At 39.2% G+C, this 15,912-nt stretch overlaps 1 protein-coding gene across 1 annotated transcript in view; it reads right to left on the bottom strand.

The window, feature by feature from the left end:
* Window positions 1-15,912, bottom strand: part of RAB5A (RAB5A, member RAS oncogene family) — a 31,567-nt gene that overhangs the window by 2,477 nt on the left and 13,178 nt on the right. Inside the window, exons 3-5 of the mRNA XM_061167243.1 lie at window positions 4,812-4,963; window positions 4,392-4,514; window positions 2,292-2,385 (exon numbers count right to left, since the gene is read on the bottom strand). Coding sequence (XP_061023226.1) covers window positions 2,292-2,385; window positions 4,392-4,514; window positions 4,812-4,963 — 369 coding nt within the window. The remainder of the gene's footprint in view (window positions 1-2,291; window positions 2,386-4,391; window positions 4,515-4,811; window positions 4,964-15,912) is intronic.

A 15,912-nucleotide genomic window follows, 5' to 3' on the forward strand; every position in this document is an offset into this window, starting at 1 on the left:
AATAAAAGGCTGCATTTGCAGTCAAATGTATTTACAAACAGAGCCCCATAAGGACAAACAGTAGGCTAACATTACAAACTCTATTATAATTAACAAATTGTTTTAGACTGAGTGATCATTTCTCCCTTTAGCATACTTCTGCAAGGGCTTTTTGTAATTAGACCTAAGTGAAGCAGGGGCTGAAAGACTTAAGCTGGAATGAGAAACCTTTAACTTATACTGGTTAGTTTTTATTGTGTTAAGATAATTAAAACATATCTTTAGGGAGTCTCAAAAGAAGTAGTCTCCTATCTTATTGAGTGCTACCAAAGTGAAGCTGGTAGTATCTGTTTTGTATACAGATAGATAGCTGTGGTTTATCAATCTGACCCTGAATTGATTAGGATTGTAAGAAGCTAAAAACCCTGAATCAAGAAAGATGTGTAATGAAAAAAGCCACTGAAGACCTTATCAAATTAAAAGCAGATGATAAATTTATTGTAGACTCTCCCACTAAACAAGTGTACTCTACTTGGGAAGTCATCAAAAGTGCAAATATGAGTTCAGTGTGTGATTTATTTAAGGTACTAATGGAGAGATCACAATTCAATTTACACTTGTGGAGTTTCTTTCAAGGGAAAAAACATTCTACTTTCAGAAATGTAAACAAAAGCTCTAATGCACAAAAGCTCTAATACTTTGACTGAAAAAAAAAAATAACCTTATTAGCAAGCCTGAATAAAAGGTACAAATTAAATAAAGCCCATCTGGTGGAGTTTTAATAGTGTCAGAAAGAAAGGCTTAAAGTTCAGCCTGATTGGAGAGGCCCATCATCTCTTAATTTCCTGTTATTAACTTTTCAGATGTGGTTTTGGGTGTGATTTGTTCCATTTATTAGAAAAGAAAAAAGTATATACTGTCGCATAATCCCTCTTAACTATGCTAGTATATCCCTAATAACCTGCAAGCCTGAGTTTCTCAGGAAAATATTTTACACAGCGAACAGGCAAGGTTTTACTACATGAAGCCACCATTAAACTCCCTCATCTAGGGAGAGACAGTACGACCGCGCTAGCTGCTCTCAATGGGTTTTCTTTAGCCTCTCAACCAGCTGTGAACTGGTTAATTTATGACTTCAATATCACAGAAAATTTATTAGGGATCCAGGATGTAGACACCCCAGGTGATAATCACTGCTGTGTACAGAGCTGCCGGGGATGCCACGCGTGGGCGGCACGTGACCGGTCCGGAGCCGGAGACTGAGCGCCTTCCCAGAGAGCCTGCGCCCTCAAACCACCAGGGGGCGGTGGTGGAATGGAGTGTCCGACTCTGACCCCATGACTGCAGCCCGCCAGGCTCCTGTCCATGGGATTCTCCAGGCAAGAACACTGGAGTGGGTTGTCATTCCCTTCTCCAGAGGATCTTCCTGACCCAGGGATCGAACCTGGGTCTCCTGCACTGCGGGCAGATTCTTTACCAGCTGAGCTACCAGGGAAGCCCCACACCAGAAGGCAAGGGTCAATAAAAATATTTTAATTGTTACAAAAAAGGGAAGCTTCCTTATTACTACTAAACTTCATTACCTATAGTCAACAACTGTGCAAGGGCACTCATTATTACTGGAAGTTCTTAGAGGAAAGGTAAGAGCATACTGTAGGATCAAACAACCGCCAAGGCAACAGAAACTGTGGACAGTTTTGCTTTCCTTTCTTTCTTCTGTGCCCCAAAGCTTTGAAATGTTCTCTGTTATAATAGTTGCATTAAAACAATTTGTATGTACAATGTACTTATCAGTGTTATACCTGTCAGTAATCAATGATTTAAAAAGAACTTGAAAAATAAAAACAGTGCTCTGTTTAGGGCAGAGGAGAGATGAGTTAATGATCAGTGAGAAAAACCTCATTAAGACTTTATGTTACACCAAAAAACATTACTGAACTTATCCCTCTTTTATATAAAAGCTATAATATAACCTAATACAAAAATGTATTTATCCAAAATTTTCAGTGAAATCTTCAGAAAATCTACCTGTGTGAACCATAAGCTCAAAGTTTAGGCTTTCAACTCACCTAGAAGAAACTTAACTAAACTGAAAGCGCTGTAACCTAACGGGTAATAATGGGCAACAATACGCCTAACAAAGTAACGCTTCATGGAAGAAATCGAGGATAGCTGTACAATCATTAAAAAAAAAAAAAAACCAAGAATTTTTTTTTTTTTTATAAAATATGCCCCCAGTATGTCAAACCAAATATGCCCCCAGTATAACTTGTTTTAACTATATTTACTGTGTGCAAAAAAGCAAATCTTACCTATTGCCATGAATATTTCATTTACATTCATTGATGTTTTAGCTGATGTCTCCATAAATAATAAACTGTTATCATCCGCATAGGACTGTGCCTCCTGTTTGCATAACAAAAAATGATAAATGAGATACTGTTATACATACTATTACTATACCTCCCTTATTTTTGTTATTAAAAATAAAAGAGGCTTCCTTAGTATTATTCCAACTTGATCACCTATAATCAACAACTGTATAATAAGCAATTACTTATAGCTAAAACAAAGGTAAGGGTACTGCAGTTATAATTTCCTTTTCCTGCCTTAACTTCTCGCACCATCCCAGCCTGCTTCATCGGGTCTCCCGTGAAATCTGCTTTCAGATGCCGAGAGTCTGAGAGAGGTGGTGGCGGGGGTGGAGTCACTGAGCGGTGTCTGACTCTTGCAACCCCCTGGACTGTAGCCCGCCAGGCTCCTCCGTCCATGGGACTTTCCAGGCAAGGACACTGGAGTCGGTTGCCGTTTCCTTCTCTGGGAGAAGGGGGAAGCCATTTTGTTCTAAATACTATAAAACTCTTTTTGATCTCTATGGCAATTTAATTTTACTTATGCTCATTATTTGCAATAAGGACAAAGGGAAACCAAATATTGAACATTGACTTCCACCACTAAATGGTACCCTGTATTTATTTAATCCTGAATGACTTCTACAAGCAATATTTTGAGTATGCCATGAGTCATTTCTGTGAAAATTTTATTACCACTTTACAGAGTCATGCTTTACAGTTTACTTGTATTACTGTTTTTGAGCCTCACAGCTGTTGTGAAGAACCATCAGTGATCTTTCCAATTTTATAAAGAAAACAAAATAATAAAGTTCCTTAGAAATGTTATGTGACAGGGCCACTTCTGACTATAATGTAACTGCTCTGCCTGCGCCTCTGTGCTGAGGAGGTAATGACCTCAGAAAGAGCAGTAGATGACACCACACCTCAGGGCCATTACAGAATTAAAGGGAACACGTGTGCACATGCTCAGGTTACTACCTGCAGCGCAAGAGCCACCAGTGCTCCTCCTCCCGTGGGGACACTCCATCTCCAAAGAAGAAAACCATCCCGTCACTGACAATACACTTAGGGACCACAAGCAAACTTTTCTGGTAGAGAAGCTAAGGAGCAAGAGGACGGGAGATTCTAAAAACGTCTAACTAGAGACAGCTGCTTTATTTTAAATGACTGTTTTGCAGTAAGCTAATTCTTAATTAGCTATATTAGAAAACATGCAAACTGGATTTTTAAAAAACTTTCATTTCTGAAGGCTCTTTTAAGAACAACTACACAAGTGCATGTGACTATGTGGGCATGCACATGTGTGCTGATATATATAGGTAAATTTTTAAAAAGGAAGGATACTGAAGAGTATGTGATCAGGGTTGAGGGATTAGGGTAGGAGGTCATCACTTTTTGCTTTATATACTTCCATACTGTTTGTGAACAAATTACTTCTTTTGTTAACTGTTTAGGTCAACAAAATCTTTGAATCAACTTATATATTACAATTAAATAAAGACATTTTAAAATTCTTTATTGTGAGTTTCTTTACACGTATGTGTGAGATTCTCAAATGGATATAAATAAATTTACTTTCTTAAAAAATTTTTTTAAATTTTATACTGGAATGTAGTTGATTAAAAATGCTGTGGTAGTTTCAGGTAGACAGCAAAGTGATTCAGCTACATGTATATACATATATCTGTTCTTTTTCAGATTCTTTTCCCATTTAAGTTGTTATATTGAGCAGTGTATGCCATACAGTAGGTCCTTGTTGGTTATCCATTTTTATTATTTTTTTTGGTTATCCATTTTTAGACACAGCAGTGCATACATGTCCATCCCAAACTCACTATTCCTCCCCCCACTGCCCCGTAACCATTAAGTCATTCTTTAGTCAGTCTGTGAGTCTGAGATCTTATCATCATGAGATTTAATTACATAGTATACCACATGTTTAATTACAAAGCATGCCACATACCATTTATCTAAAAATTTTCTATCATTTGTATAGTTTTAAAATTCAAGTGTGGACACAGAAGAAAAATATGCACCCACAAGTTAAATTCAACATACCTGGAAGTCAACAGCTCTTTTATTTGCCAGATCGGCCTTGTTTCCTGATAAAGCTATTACAATGTTAGGACTGGCTTGCCTCTGAAGTTCTTTAACCCAGTTTTTGGCTCTGGCAAAGGACTCCTGGGAACAAAGAAACAGCTATTTGGCACAGGCTCAAAAAATAAGGAACGTCTTTGTGAAATGAGGCTTTAAAGCCTGTCCAATGTGACTCTTGGAAAGACATTCTTAGGACTACTGTATTATTTGAGACACTTTTATGTTTTTTAAAGTCAGCTTTCCTATTTCATAAAAGCTTTGGCAGAAATGTCATACTTGGCTAACAAAAAGAGATTTTTAAAAATCTCTTAGGAACTGAAATTCTGAATACTACAAATGGATATTCAGACAAGTTTCCATGTAGCATGCATCTCTACTCACCTCATTCGTGATATCGTACACAACTATGGCTGCCTGGGCTCCTCTGTAGTACATGGGTGCTAGGCTATGGTACCGTTCTTGACCAGCCGTATCCCATATTTCAAACTTTACTGTTGTGTCATCAAGACACACCGTCTGAGTTAGAAAAGCAGCTGAAAGAAGAAAATGTCTACAGTAAGTTATCATTTTCCTCCTAATATTATTTACTGCATACTCACAGTTAATAGTTGCTTTAAATACCTGCAAGATCTATGCTTCAAAGCTAGATTAAAAATGCTTACATATAAAACCTTTGTAATAAAATCACAGATTGAAAGTGCTTCTTACATTTTTTTTTGCTTCTTACATTCTTAAAAAGTATGTTGTAATATTAAATAACTTTAATACAGTTCTTAAGCTGTTTTTACAAACTGTGAATTTAAAAAGTTTAATTGTAAAATGATTTAAGAAATAATATGCTGATATTGTTGAAAAAGGGTGGGGGGGGGGGGGGAGGAATGAGCAGACCTGTAACTCCCATCTACACTGACAGCAGCACACCAACCTGCTCCGCTCCCTGGGGTTTACTGGCACGCTCTGGAGTTCAGGGCCCGTTCATCATCACTGAATCAGTGTATTTCTTATATTATTCCATCAAAGTATCATGAGACCTTAATTTCTGTAACTGTTATTACCTCAACCTAGACTTAATTTATTAACAGAGATTCAGTATCAATTCCTAGCTTTCATCCCTTGCCTTACGGATTTTTTGATTTGTACTTTTTCATCTGTTCTTTTCTCAGATTTTAAAAAGAAAGTAACATTTTACAATGATATTTTTGCTCTTAAAAAGATGACCGTCGTATCTCACAAAGAATTACTGTATCACTTATTTTCTCACTTGTTTTCTGAGAATAATATGAAGTAAAATGTCTTTTATAAGCAAGATTCTCCTGGCTCTAGAAATAAGCATCAGCAAAGACATGTATATTTATGAAAAATAAGAAACTGATTTGTAAGAGGTAAGTTATAAAGAAGTGAACTGCACTTTAAAGTACGGTAACCTTTCAGGAGTAGTTGGCGGCACGAAACGTCAACAAGACCGACACCCAGCTGCGCCCCCAGCACAGTCAGCACCCCTACAGTTCCCCTCCTTCATGACTGCGCTAACTAAACCTTGCTGCTCCATCATTCACACTAGTTGGTATGCTCCTTCCTTTTTCTTTTGGCTCAAGGTGTATTCCATTCCTCCTCTGAAACTGGCATAGATTTAAGTTATAAAATTTTCAAATACTCTGTCCTCCCATGTAAGAGAATTATTATTCATTCCTGTAAACTGTAGTAGTTTATCTAGTGATGTCAATCTTAAGAAATTTACTAGTTAACATCACTATGCTGAATAAGTCAAGTTTATTTACATCGCTTATATTAAACGTTACATTTTTCATGTTATTTTTATTAGGTCAACTGCTGTGATGGCTTTAGTATCAATAACTATAATCTTCTCAATTTTGCAACCATCATAATAGAAATGTACTTTCAGCCAAATTCTATTAATAGTTCTGTGAATTCTCACAAGTGGCTAGTCATATTTAAAATATACACCAATGAAAACTTCTTTTACCATACAAAATCAGCAATAATATTTAAAAAAATTCTGTATGTACAAGAAAGGATACGAAAAAAGTACTATGTCACTTTTTCACAGAGATGAAAAGTTCTCATGCAGAATCAGTATTTTTAAACACTCAAAAAAATTAAGTACTCCTTTTTAAATGAAAGGGATAAAAGGTAAGGAATGGATCACAAAATACAATCCCTTTCTCAAGTATAGTTTGATGCAATTTGAAAAAACTGGGTTATAATTTGCATTCAGACTTTTGTTTTCTCTGTTCCATAACCACAAAGTACACTGGTCACAAGCAGATTCATTTACACTTTCATAAATCAACCCTAGGCTCAGGTAAAGAATTATGAATTATGCTGCCTTAAAGGAAATATAATCTGATTCTCAAACCAGTTAAAGATACCACAAAAGGCTACCAATTTTTTTTTTAATACATGCATGTACAAAATGACAAAACACAGGAAAGAGAAATTTCAACCAACACATTAAAAGAATAACAACCCCGTGACTAAGTAGATTCTTTTGAAAATACAAAGCTATTACACCAATAGGCCAAAAAAGAAAAATCATATATTATTTAAATAAAGGCATTTGAGTCAATATTCCTAATATACACACAGAATTCTTCCTTAAAACAGATCAAGTGTCAATTTCATCCTTAAGCCTGAAACCAGCATTTTACACAAAGCTCTTGGGCAATCTCTCTAAACCTAGAAACCAGATATGAAAGTCAACATCACAATTATGTAATATCACTTCAGATATTCTTATAATAATTAAAATAACAAATTATTAGAAAGAGACATTATTTGGAAGAAGCAAGAAGACTAAAATGAAAATCCAAAGACACCAGCTAAAACAAAGCAGACAGTAAGTCCTTTAAATTGGCTGGAAAAGATCAAGGTAATTGCCTTACAATACACAAGCAACGACCAGATTTTCAGCGGTATCCTGGGAGAAGACTTGATCCCTTATCAAGCTAGCAAAGAACAAGGACAATCAGGTCGCTCCTCGCGGCTCTGAGAAGCTTCCTCTATCACACCCTCCCAGCAGGTCCCGTCTGTGCGCTCCCAGAGCTCCCTGGGCAAGGACATGTTTCACACTTGCTATAATTACTGGTTTACAGTATCTTTTTTCTCCTAGTCTTTGAGAGTTCCTTAAGAAACAATCTGTTCTTGTCCATATCTAGTATCTTAATATAAATCTCAGTTCATGTAAATATTCAGAAAGTTTGCTCAAGTTCATAACAGATATGTACAATTATTCTGGACTATTTTGACTAATTAGTTTCCAAATAGGAAAAAATAGGTATTTCAAAAGGCCTCTCCAAGTTATTATGTAACTTAACACAACTTCAAACTGCCAACAAGATCTTTTTAACTTAGTAACACCATATTGTTAACCCGGTATGTTAAAAAGAGCGTGATCTGGAGGGAGGAGAGAAAGGCCAATGTTAGAGGCCAGTGGAACGATACGAGTACAATCACAAATGTGAGAACTATTTAAACGTGCTGTAGTGCCACAAGAGCAGAAATACAGGACTAAAATAGCCCAGTACTGTAAACATTATATACTGCATGACCATCAAGATTTCCCCAAATCCTCAAGTTTTCAAGGACTAATGAAGGATTTAACTTCTCCCATAAGTCAGTCAAGTATAGCTGATATTTTCAAATCCTCAGTGCTTCTAAAAGGACATTACTAGTCATTTATAAAGTTGTAAAAATAAATTCTAGCACTCAAAACATAAACTACTACATCAATACTGTAGCAACATTAACCAACCACCAACTTCCCTGAATCTGCAAAACCACTTTAATTTATCCAAAACGTCTATTTTCTCGCTAAGAACCATCACTTTGTTAGACCTCTTCAGTTTTCTCTTCGCTTCCATCACCAGCACTAGTAGTTGGTTTTCTTTTCGGGCCCATATTTCACAAAGAAACAGCTTTTATCACTTCGAGAGTTACTGTGTAGGCGACGACAGGTAGAGAAACACAAAGCCGCGTGGAGATGCAGGTGCCAGCCTGTCGGCCAGGCCCCCTCTGAGCTGACACGTCAGCTTCTACAGCAAGCTTGGCAGCAGGTAACACTGCCGTCTCAGCCACACTGCAGATTACTGAGTGACAGGCCCTGGGGTCAGCTGAGAGTAGCTGAAACTGTGAATGTTAAATCTGCAAAACCCCAAAGCCTGTAATGTGTCAGACCCCGACAAACAATAAGCAAGGAGGGGGCACTGTGGTACACTGGGTGAGGGGAGACCGCCGCCGTCAGCAGCATCAGCCAAAGGTCACCGTGAAAAAGAGAATTCAAACAGCTGCCGTGAGTCCACACGGACTGAACAGGAGAGCAAAACAGAGAAAGTACAGAACCGGTTGTCACCCCAGCCCTCAACTTACTGTTTTACCAAATTGATTGGAAAGAATTACTTTATTAGAACTGACCAAAAATCCTTAGTTCTATCAGATTTGATTATATAAAAATTAAGGTCTTCAGGTTTGTAATTAGAACATGTGTCACACATTCAAAACACAGGGGCAAACATCTAGAAAAATTTCTACAGTGGATGCTATGAGCTTGATTTTTAATATGTAGAAACCTCATGTAAATCTTAAGAAAACTTTTACATCAAAGATAAATGTGTAACAAAATTCACAAAAGCCATGTAACATAGAAAAAAATCAACACCACTAGTAATCAACAAAATCATTTTCAGAGCAAAAATAGTTAAATTTTATCCCTTAACTAAGCAAAATTGAAAAATGAAACAAACAGAGTATAGCAAAAACTCATGCTCTGGTGGAGACACTATGTAACTGTTTTGGAAATAATTCTGCCAACATGTGGCAGAGCCACAGAAACTCTTATTTGTTACGGTAACATCTCATGGAATCTCTAAAGATGGTATGGCAGCAAGGAGGGTAGGGAGAACACACCTTTTAAGTTTGAAGTATTTTTGTATTTAACAGTAAGAAATAACCCAATGTATAAGGTGGCTAGCAAACACATGAAAAGATGCTCAAGATCACTCATTATGAGAGAAATGCAAATCAAAACAACAGTGAGGTACCATCTCACACCAGTCAGAATGGCTGCTATCAAAAAGTCTACAAACAATAAATGCTGGAGAGGGTTCGGAGAGAAGGGAACGCTCTTACACTGCTGGTGGAAAGTGGAGATTCCTTAAAAAACTGGAAACAGAACTGCCATACAACCCAGCAATCCCACTGCTGGGCATACATACCGAGGACACCAGAACTGAAAGAGACACGTGTAACCCAATGTTCATCGCAGCACTGTTTACAATAGCCAGGACATGGAAGCAACCTAGATGTCCATAGGCAGACGAATGGGTAAGGAAGTCATGATATATATACACATGGAATATTACTCAGCTATTAAAAAAAAAAAAACCACATTTGAGTCATTTCTAATGAGGTGGATGAAACTGGGGCCCATTATACAGAGTGAAGTAAATCAGAAAAACTAAATACAATACCAATACAAAACTAAATACCAATACAGTATATTAATGCATATATATGGAATTTAGAAAGATGGGTAACAACCCCCCTATATGTGAGACAGCAAAAGAGACACAGATATAAAGCACAGACTTTAGGACTCTGTGGGAGAAGGGGAGGGTAGAATGACTTGAGAGAATAGCACTGAAACAGGTATGTTACCATATGTGAAACAGATGACCAGTGCAAGTTCGATGCATGAAACAGGTGCTCTGGGACAACCCAGAGGGACGGGATGGGAGGGAGGTGGGAGGGGGCTTCAGGATGGGGGACACACGTGCACCCATGGCTGATTCATGTTGAGTAAGTGCTAAGAAGGAATTAAATTTAAAATTTACAAAATGACCTCTTAATTGTCAAAAACGAAAATTATATAAACGTTTTACATATCTAAATATACATACATATGTAAACGTCCTCCCTTATGTAAACTTCCACACAAGTGGTGGATTTCATGCCCTATTAAAACTAAAAGGGTATAGTAGTTAGAGACGGGAAGAGCTTTGCTCAGGATCTCAGACGTGGATCAGGGACTTGGGATCATAAAATCCAAGCTGAAGCCTGTCTGGGAGTGATGTGCAGGGGCAGCCCTAGAGGTTTCAGAGCTGAGTGAGTCAACGGCGGAGTCTGAAGGATCTGGACCAAACTCCAGGGAGAAAGATGGCGGAAACTGACCAAGAAAGAGGTATCAAAGTTATCCATGAAGGCAGACACTGGTTTGCTCAGAAAAAGGGAATCAATGGCCACTAGTACTCTTGCCTGGAAAATCCCATGGACTGAGGAGTCTGGTAGGCTGCAGTCCGTGGGGTCTTCGAGAATGGACACAACTGAGCAACTTCACTTTCACCTTTCACTTTCATGCACTGGAGAAGGAAATGGCAACCCACTCCAGTGTTCTTGCCTGGAGAATCCCAGGGACGACGGAGCCTGGTGGGCTGCCATCTGTGGGGTCGTACAGAGTCGGACACAACTGAAGCAACTTAGCAGCAGGAGCAACAGTTATCATAGTATTAATAGAATGAATTTTATCAGACAGATGAGCACTGACTTCAGATGATAAAACTGCACACAAACAGGAATGTATGGATGGTCTAAAGCCAACAACAGAAAAAATAAAAGCTGACGCCATTTTTATTTTCCATTAAAACTGCATGTGTGTATGGGAGATTAGACTATGGAGCACCAGATTACAGAGCAAAGATGAAGACGAAGCATTCACAGAAGAGTTCCAGTTGGACTAATCCAAGGAGGAACTTAGCAAAGGGGGTAAAACCAGACTGAGACAAACAGAAAAGCATACACAGTGATTAAACTCAAACAGAAAACACTGCAAAAGAATGGCAAGGTAAAACTTACTATATAGATCATATATTAAAAATACGGCAGGGACTTCCCTGGTGGTCCAGTGGTTAAGACTCCGCCTCCCAATGCAGGGCACATGAGCTGGACTCCTGTTCAGGGAGGTAGGACTCCACACGCTCTGGGGCAACTCAGCCCGCAAGGCACAGCACAGACCCCAAGCAGCCAAAAGGCGGCAACGTGCCCCAAGGCAAGTCCATTCCACGAGCCGATCTGTCCAACACTCAGCGCTCAGAGCTCCTGCCTAAACATCTGATAAGAGACTGACCAGGGACTGGGGCTTCCCTGGCGGCTCGGATGTAAACAACCTGCCTGCGATGCAGGAGACCTGGATTTGAACCCTGGGTCAGGAAGATCCCCTGGAGAAGGGCATGGCAACCACTCCAGTATTCTTGCCTGGAGAATTTCATGGCCAGAGGAGCCTGGCGGGCTACAGTCCACGGGGTCACAAGAGTCTGATACGACTGAGCAACTAACACTTTCACTTTCAAGGGGTTGGTATCCAGAATATACATAGAACTCCTACAACTTAGCAACACACAAAAAATCCAAACTACCCAGTTAAAAAAATGGACAAAGGACTTTAATATACATTTCTCCAGAGATACACAAATGGCCAGGAATTTCCTGGCAGTCCAGTGGTTAGAACTCAGGGTGTTCACTGCTGGGGCCCAGGTTGGATCCCAGATCAGGGAACTAAGATTCCACAAGCCATGGGGTATGGCCAAGGCGGGGAAATACACACACATATGGCTAAGCAGCACACGGAGATGCTCGACATCACCACTAGAAAAATGCAGATCAATACAAGATACCACTTCACACCCATTAGAACAGCCATCAAAACGGCAAAAAACAAGAGTTCACAAAGATGGAGAGAAACTGAAACCCTTATGCCCTAAAAGTGGGTATGTTAAATAGTGCAGCCACTGTGGAAAATGGTATAGAAATTCTTCAAAAATATTAAACACAGAATTACCATATGATCCAGCAATTCTACTTCCAGGTATATGCTCAAAAGACATAAAAGGTATTTGTACACCAATATTTACAGCAGAGTTATTCACAATAGCCAAAAGGTGGAAGAGACTGAAGAGTTCATCATAAGATGAATGAAAAAGCAAAATGTGGTACATGGAATATTATTTTCCCTTTAAAAATCAGGAAAATTTGACACATTCACAAGAAGGATGAACCTTGATCACATACTAAGTGAACTAAGTCAGTCATAAAAGGACACTATCATATAGTTTCTCATACATGAGTGAGGTTCCTAGAGCAGTCAAATTCATAAACAGTAGGATGGTATTTGACAGGGGTGGGTGGGGGTGGGAAATAGGGAGTTATTGTTGAATGATTAGGGTTGGATGTGATGCCTGCACAACAATGTGAATGTACCTAATGCCACAGAACTGTACATTTAAAATGGTTAGAATTATAAAAACTTTATTATGCATATCTTAACATAACAAAAATCATTCAAGCAACATCTGAAGATAATTGTTGCCAAATGAATACAATCCTAGAGTACATAATGATACACAGGGAAGAGTATGCATGAAGTCATGCAAAATGAGGTAAAAAACAATCATCACTTTTTCTCTAACACTGTCTAGTAGGAAGATACACTTTTTAAAAAGACTAATTCATGTAATTTTTTTCAGAAATAACAAAAGAGTGAAAGAAGCCAAGGTGTTTTTTTATTTCACAATCACAGCTTGATGGTTATTCTTAAAGGACAGTACTCTTCTAAGGGCATCTACTAGCAAGGACTAAGCTAGTCACATGTCCAGCTGAACAGGATCATATTAGTACATCTAATAGTACACTAATGCATATTGTTTTAAAATTAGTCGCAGGAGTTTGAATTTGGTTAGTATCAAGCTAGTGCAACAAACCTGATTGCCCGAGATAAAACCAGTGTTTGAACCCTCAAGGCTGACAGTCTGTGGTCACCACACCAAGGGGACTCAGCAGATTGGGTTTATGTAACAATGATGCACCAAATACTAAACTGGGGAGCAGAATGAAGGCACAGAATACAAAGAGGAACGGGGAAGAAATGTGAGAAACAGGAGAAAAGGGGAGAGGTTGTTATAATCTAGTAACCAGTGTCAGACAAATGCTCCCCAACAAACATCAAAAGAAAAAGTTAATAAAATTAACTTAGCTTGAAGGGATATATGTCTATGAAAGACATTTTATTTCTCTTTTACTTTTTGGCTGCATCGCATGGCTGTGGGATCTCGGTTCCCCAACCAGGGATGGAACCCACACTTCTTGCAGTGGAAGTCTGGAGTCTTAACTGTTGGACAGCCAGGCAAGTCCCTATAAAGGACATTTTATTTATAGACAACAGATACGCTGCTGAATAGTTTAAACAGTACTTTAAAAAAAATCCCTGCAAGGACTTCCGTGGCAATCCAGTGGTTAAGACTACGTGTCCCCATTGCAGGGGGCACAGGTTCGATCCCTGGTTGGGGAACTGAGATCCCACATGCTGCATAAAGCGGCCTGGTTCTGCACATCAGGAACTCAAGAGTTCATGTCAACCTGGCAAAGGAGAAACTACACAAGCTGAAAAATCAGTAATTGTTCTTCAATCTGAAAAAGTGAGGTTACAAGGCGATCTACTGCTCCCAAATTGGAGAAACAAGACAGGTTGGTACAGAAGACCACAGCGTCTGGGAACAGTCACCTGAGGAAACCAGTGCTACTGCAGGAAACTGTAACTGGTTAAACTGCTGGAGGCTAGTTATGGACAAGTCTGAGTTAAAACTCCAGGAGGACGTCCTTGGCAGGCCAGCGGCTGAGAATACGCCTGCTGACGCACGGTACACGGGTTCGATCCCTGGTCTGGGAAGATCCCATATGCCGCGGAGCAACTAAGCCTGTGTCTGGGGCCCATGCTCTGCAACAAGAGGTGCCACCGCAGCGAGAAGCCCAGCACCACAACTGGGGAGCAGCCCCCTATCACGGAACCTGGAAAAGACTGCAAGAAGCAGCAGAGACCCAGAGCGACCGTAAACAGACCAACGCCGGGAGAAGCCAGCAGGAAGGGAGGCACCACATTTCTGTGGGATTGACAACCAGGAACTAGATTAGGCTCTCACAGTAAATATCAGAGAGAAATGCTCTCCTGCTTCTGGCAAGGTGAGGGGAAAGGAACCATTCTGAAATAAACAAGATCATCATGTTCTTAACAAAGACAGTCCACATAAGAAACTAGGTGATCTGAGCATAACCTGTTGGGAGTATTACCAGACTCTTAACAGACCTGAAGAAGGAAATGGCAACCCACTGCAGTTCCTTGCCTGGAAAATACCATGGACGAATGAGCCTGGCAGGCTACAGTCCATGGGGTCGCAAAGAGTCGGACACAACTGAACGACTTCACTTTAACGGACCTGGAGAAAGAAATATCCAACTTAAACCAGTTCTATCCTTCCATGTGGGAGAAAGGAAATTTCTAATTCCAGCCCATTCTAGCCATCCTGTCTTGTCTACGGCAGGGGAGAAAAAAAACCGATGACCACTTGCTCAACAACTCTACCACACTACTGAAAGCGTACTTACAGCAGTTGCTTTTACTTACTGTATCATATCCAGACAGCAAGAAAAATTATAAGGCATACTAAAATGCAAAAAACAGTTTGAAGAGATAGAAAAAGTATCAGAACCAGATCAGCAGCAGAAATGTTGGAATTAAAAGACTGAGAATTGGAAACGACTAGGATTAATGAGCCAAGAACCCTAATGTAAAGACAGAATGCAAGAACAGATGGGCAATGTCAGCAGAGAGATGAAAATATTAAGAACCCCCAAAAGTGCCAAGATCAAAAATACTGTAACAGAAATAAAGAATGCCTCTGATGGACTTATTTAGACGACTGGACACGGCTGAGCCAAGAACCTCAGACCTTGAGGTCTATCAATAGAACCCTCCAAAGTTGAAATATAAAGAGAATCAAGACCAAAAAACATAGAACACAAAATCCAAGAGCTTTGGGACAACTACAGAAGGTGTATTACACTCACAATGGGAATCACAAGAAGAAAGGAACAGAATACATGAGGCAATAGACAGAATTTCCCCCAAATAATGTGAAACACCAAATTACATATCCAGGGAGCTCAGAGAACACTAAGAAAGATAAATGCTGAAAATTTTATACTCAGACATATTTTCAAATGACAGAAAATCAAAGGTAATACGCAGGACAGGGCCCAGGCTCTTTTGCAAAGGAGGCTTCTTCCCCCCTTCTCTTTAGTGATATTCCTACTCCATTTGGTTGAAGAGTCTAGCACTTAATAGTTCCCAGGCCTGAAAGAAATCTAGCAGACTTTTAAAACATTACTGGCCTTGAAAGTGACCTTTAATGCTTAGCAATAATCCTACCTAAGTGAGTTTAAAATAAAAGTTCTAGTATCTTGAGAATTTTATAATAGAAGACTGGAAAAGGGGAAGCTAAAGAAAGCGAAAAGAGGCAGAGAAGACTAAACCCCAGAGTGAAACTTCAGAAACCTATAGACCCAGATATAATTATCTATGCTAAGCAAGGCCCAACCAAGTTGGGAATATCTATCTCCAAGGGAAGAAAAAAGTGATGAA

The sequence above is a fragment of the Dama dama genome, chromosome 19, assembly GCF_033118175.1.
Source record: "Dama dama isolate Ldn47 chromosome 19, ASM3311817v1, whole genome shotgun sequence".
In the NCBI taxonomy this organism is placed as follows: Eukaryota; Metazoa; Chordata; class Mammalia; order Artiodactyla; family Cervidae; genus Dama; species Dama dama.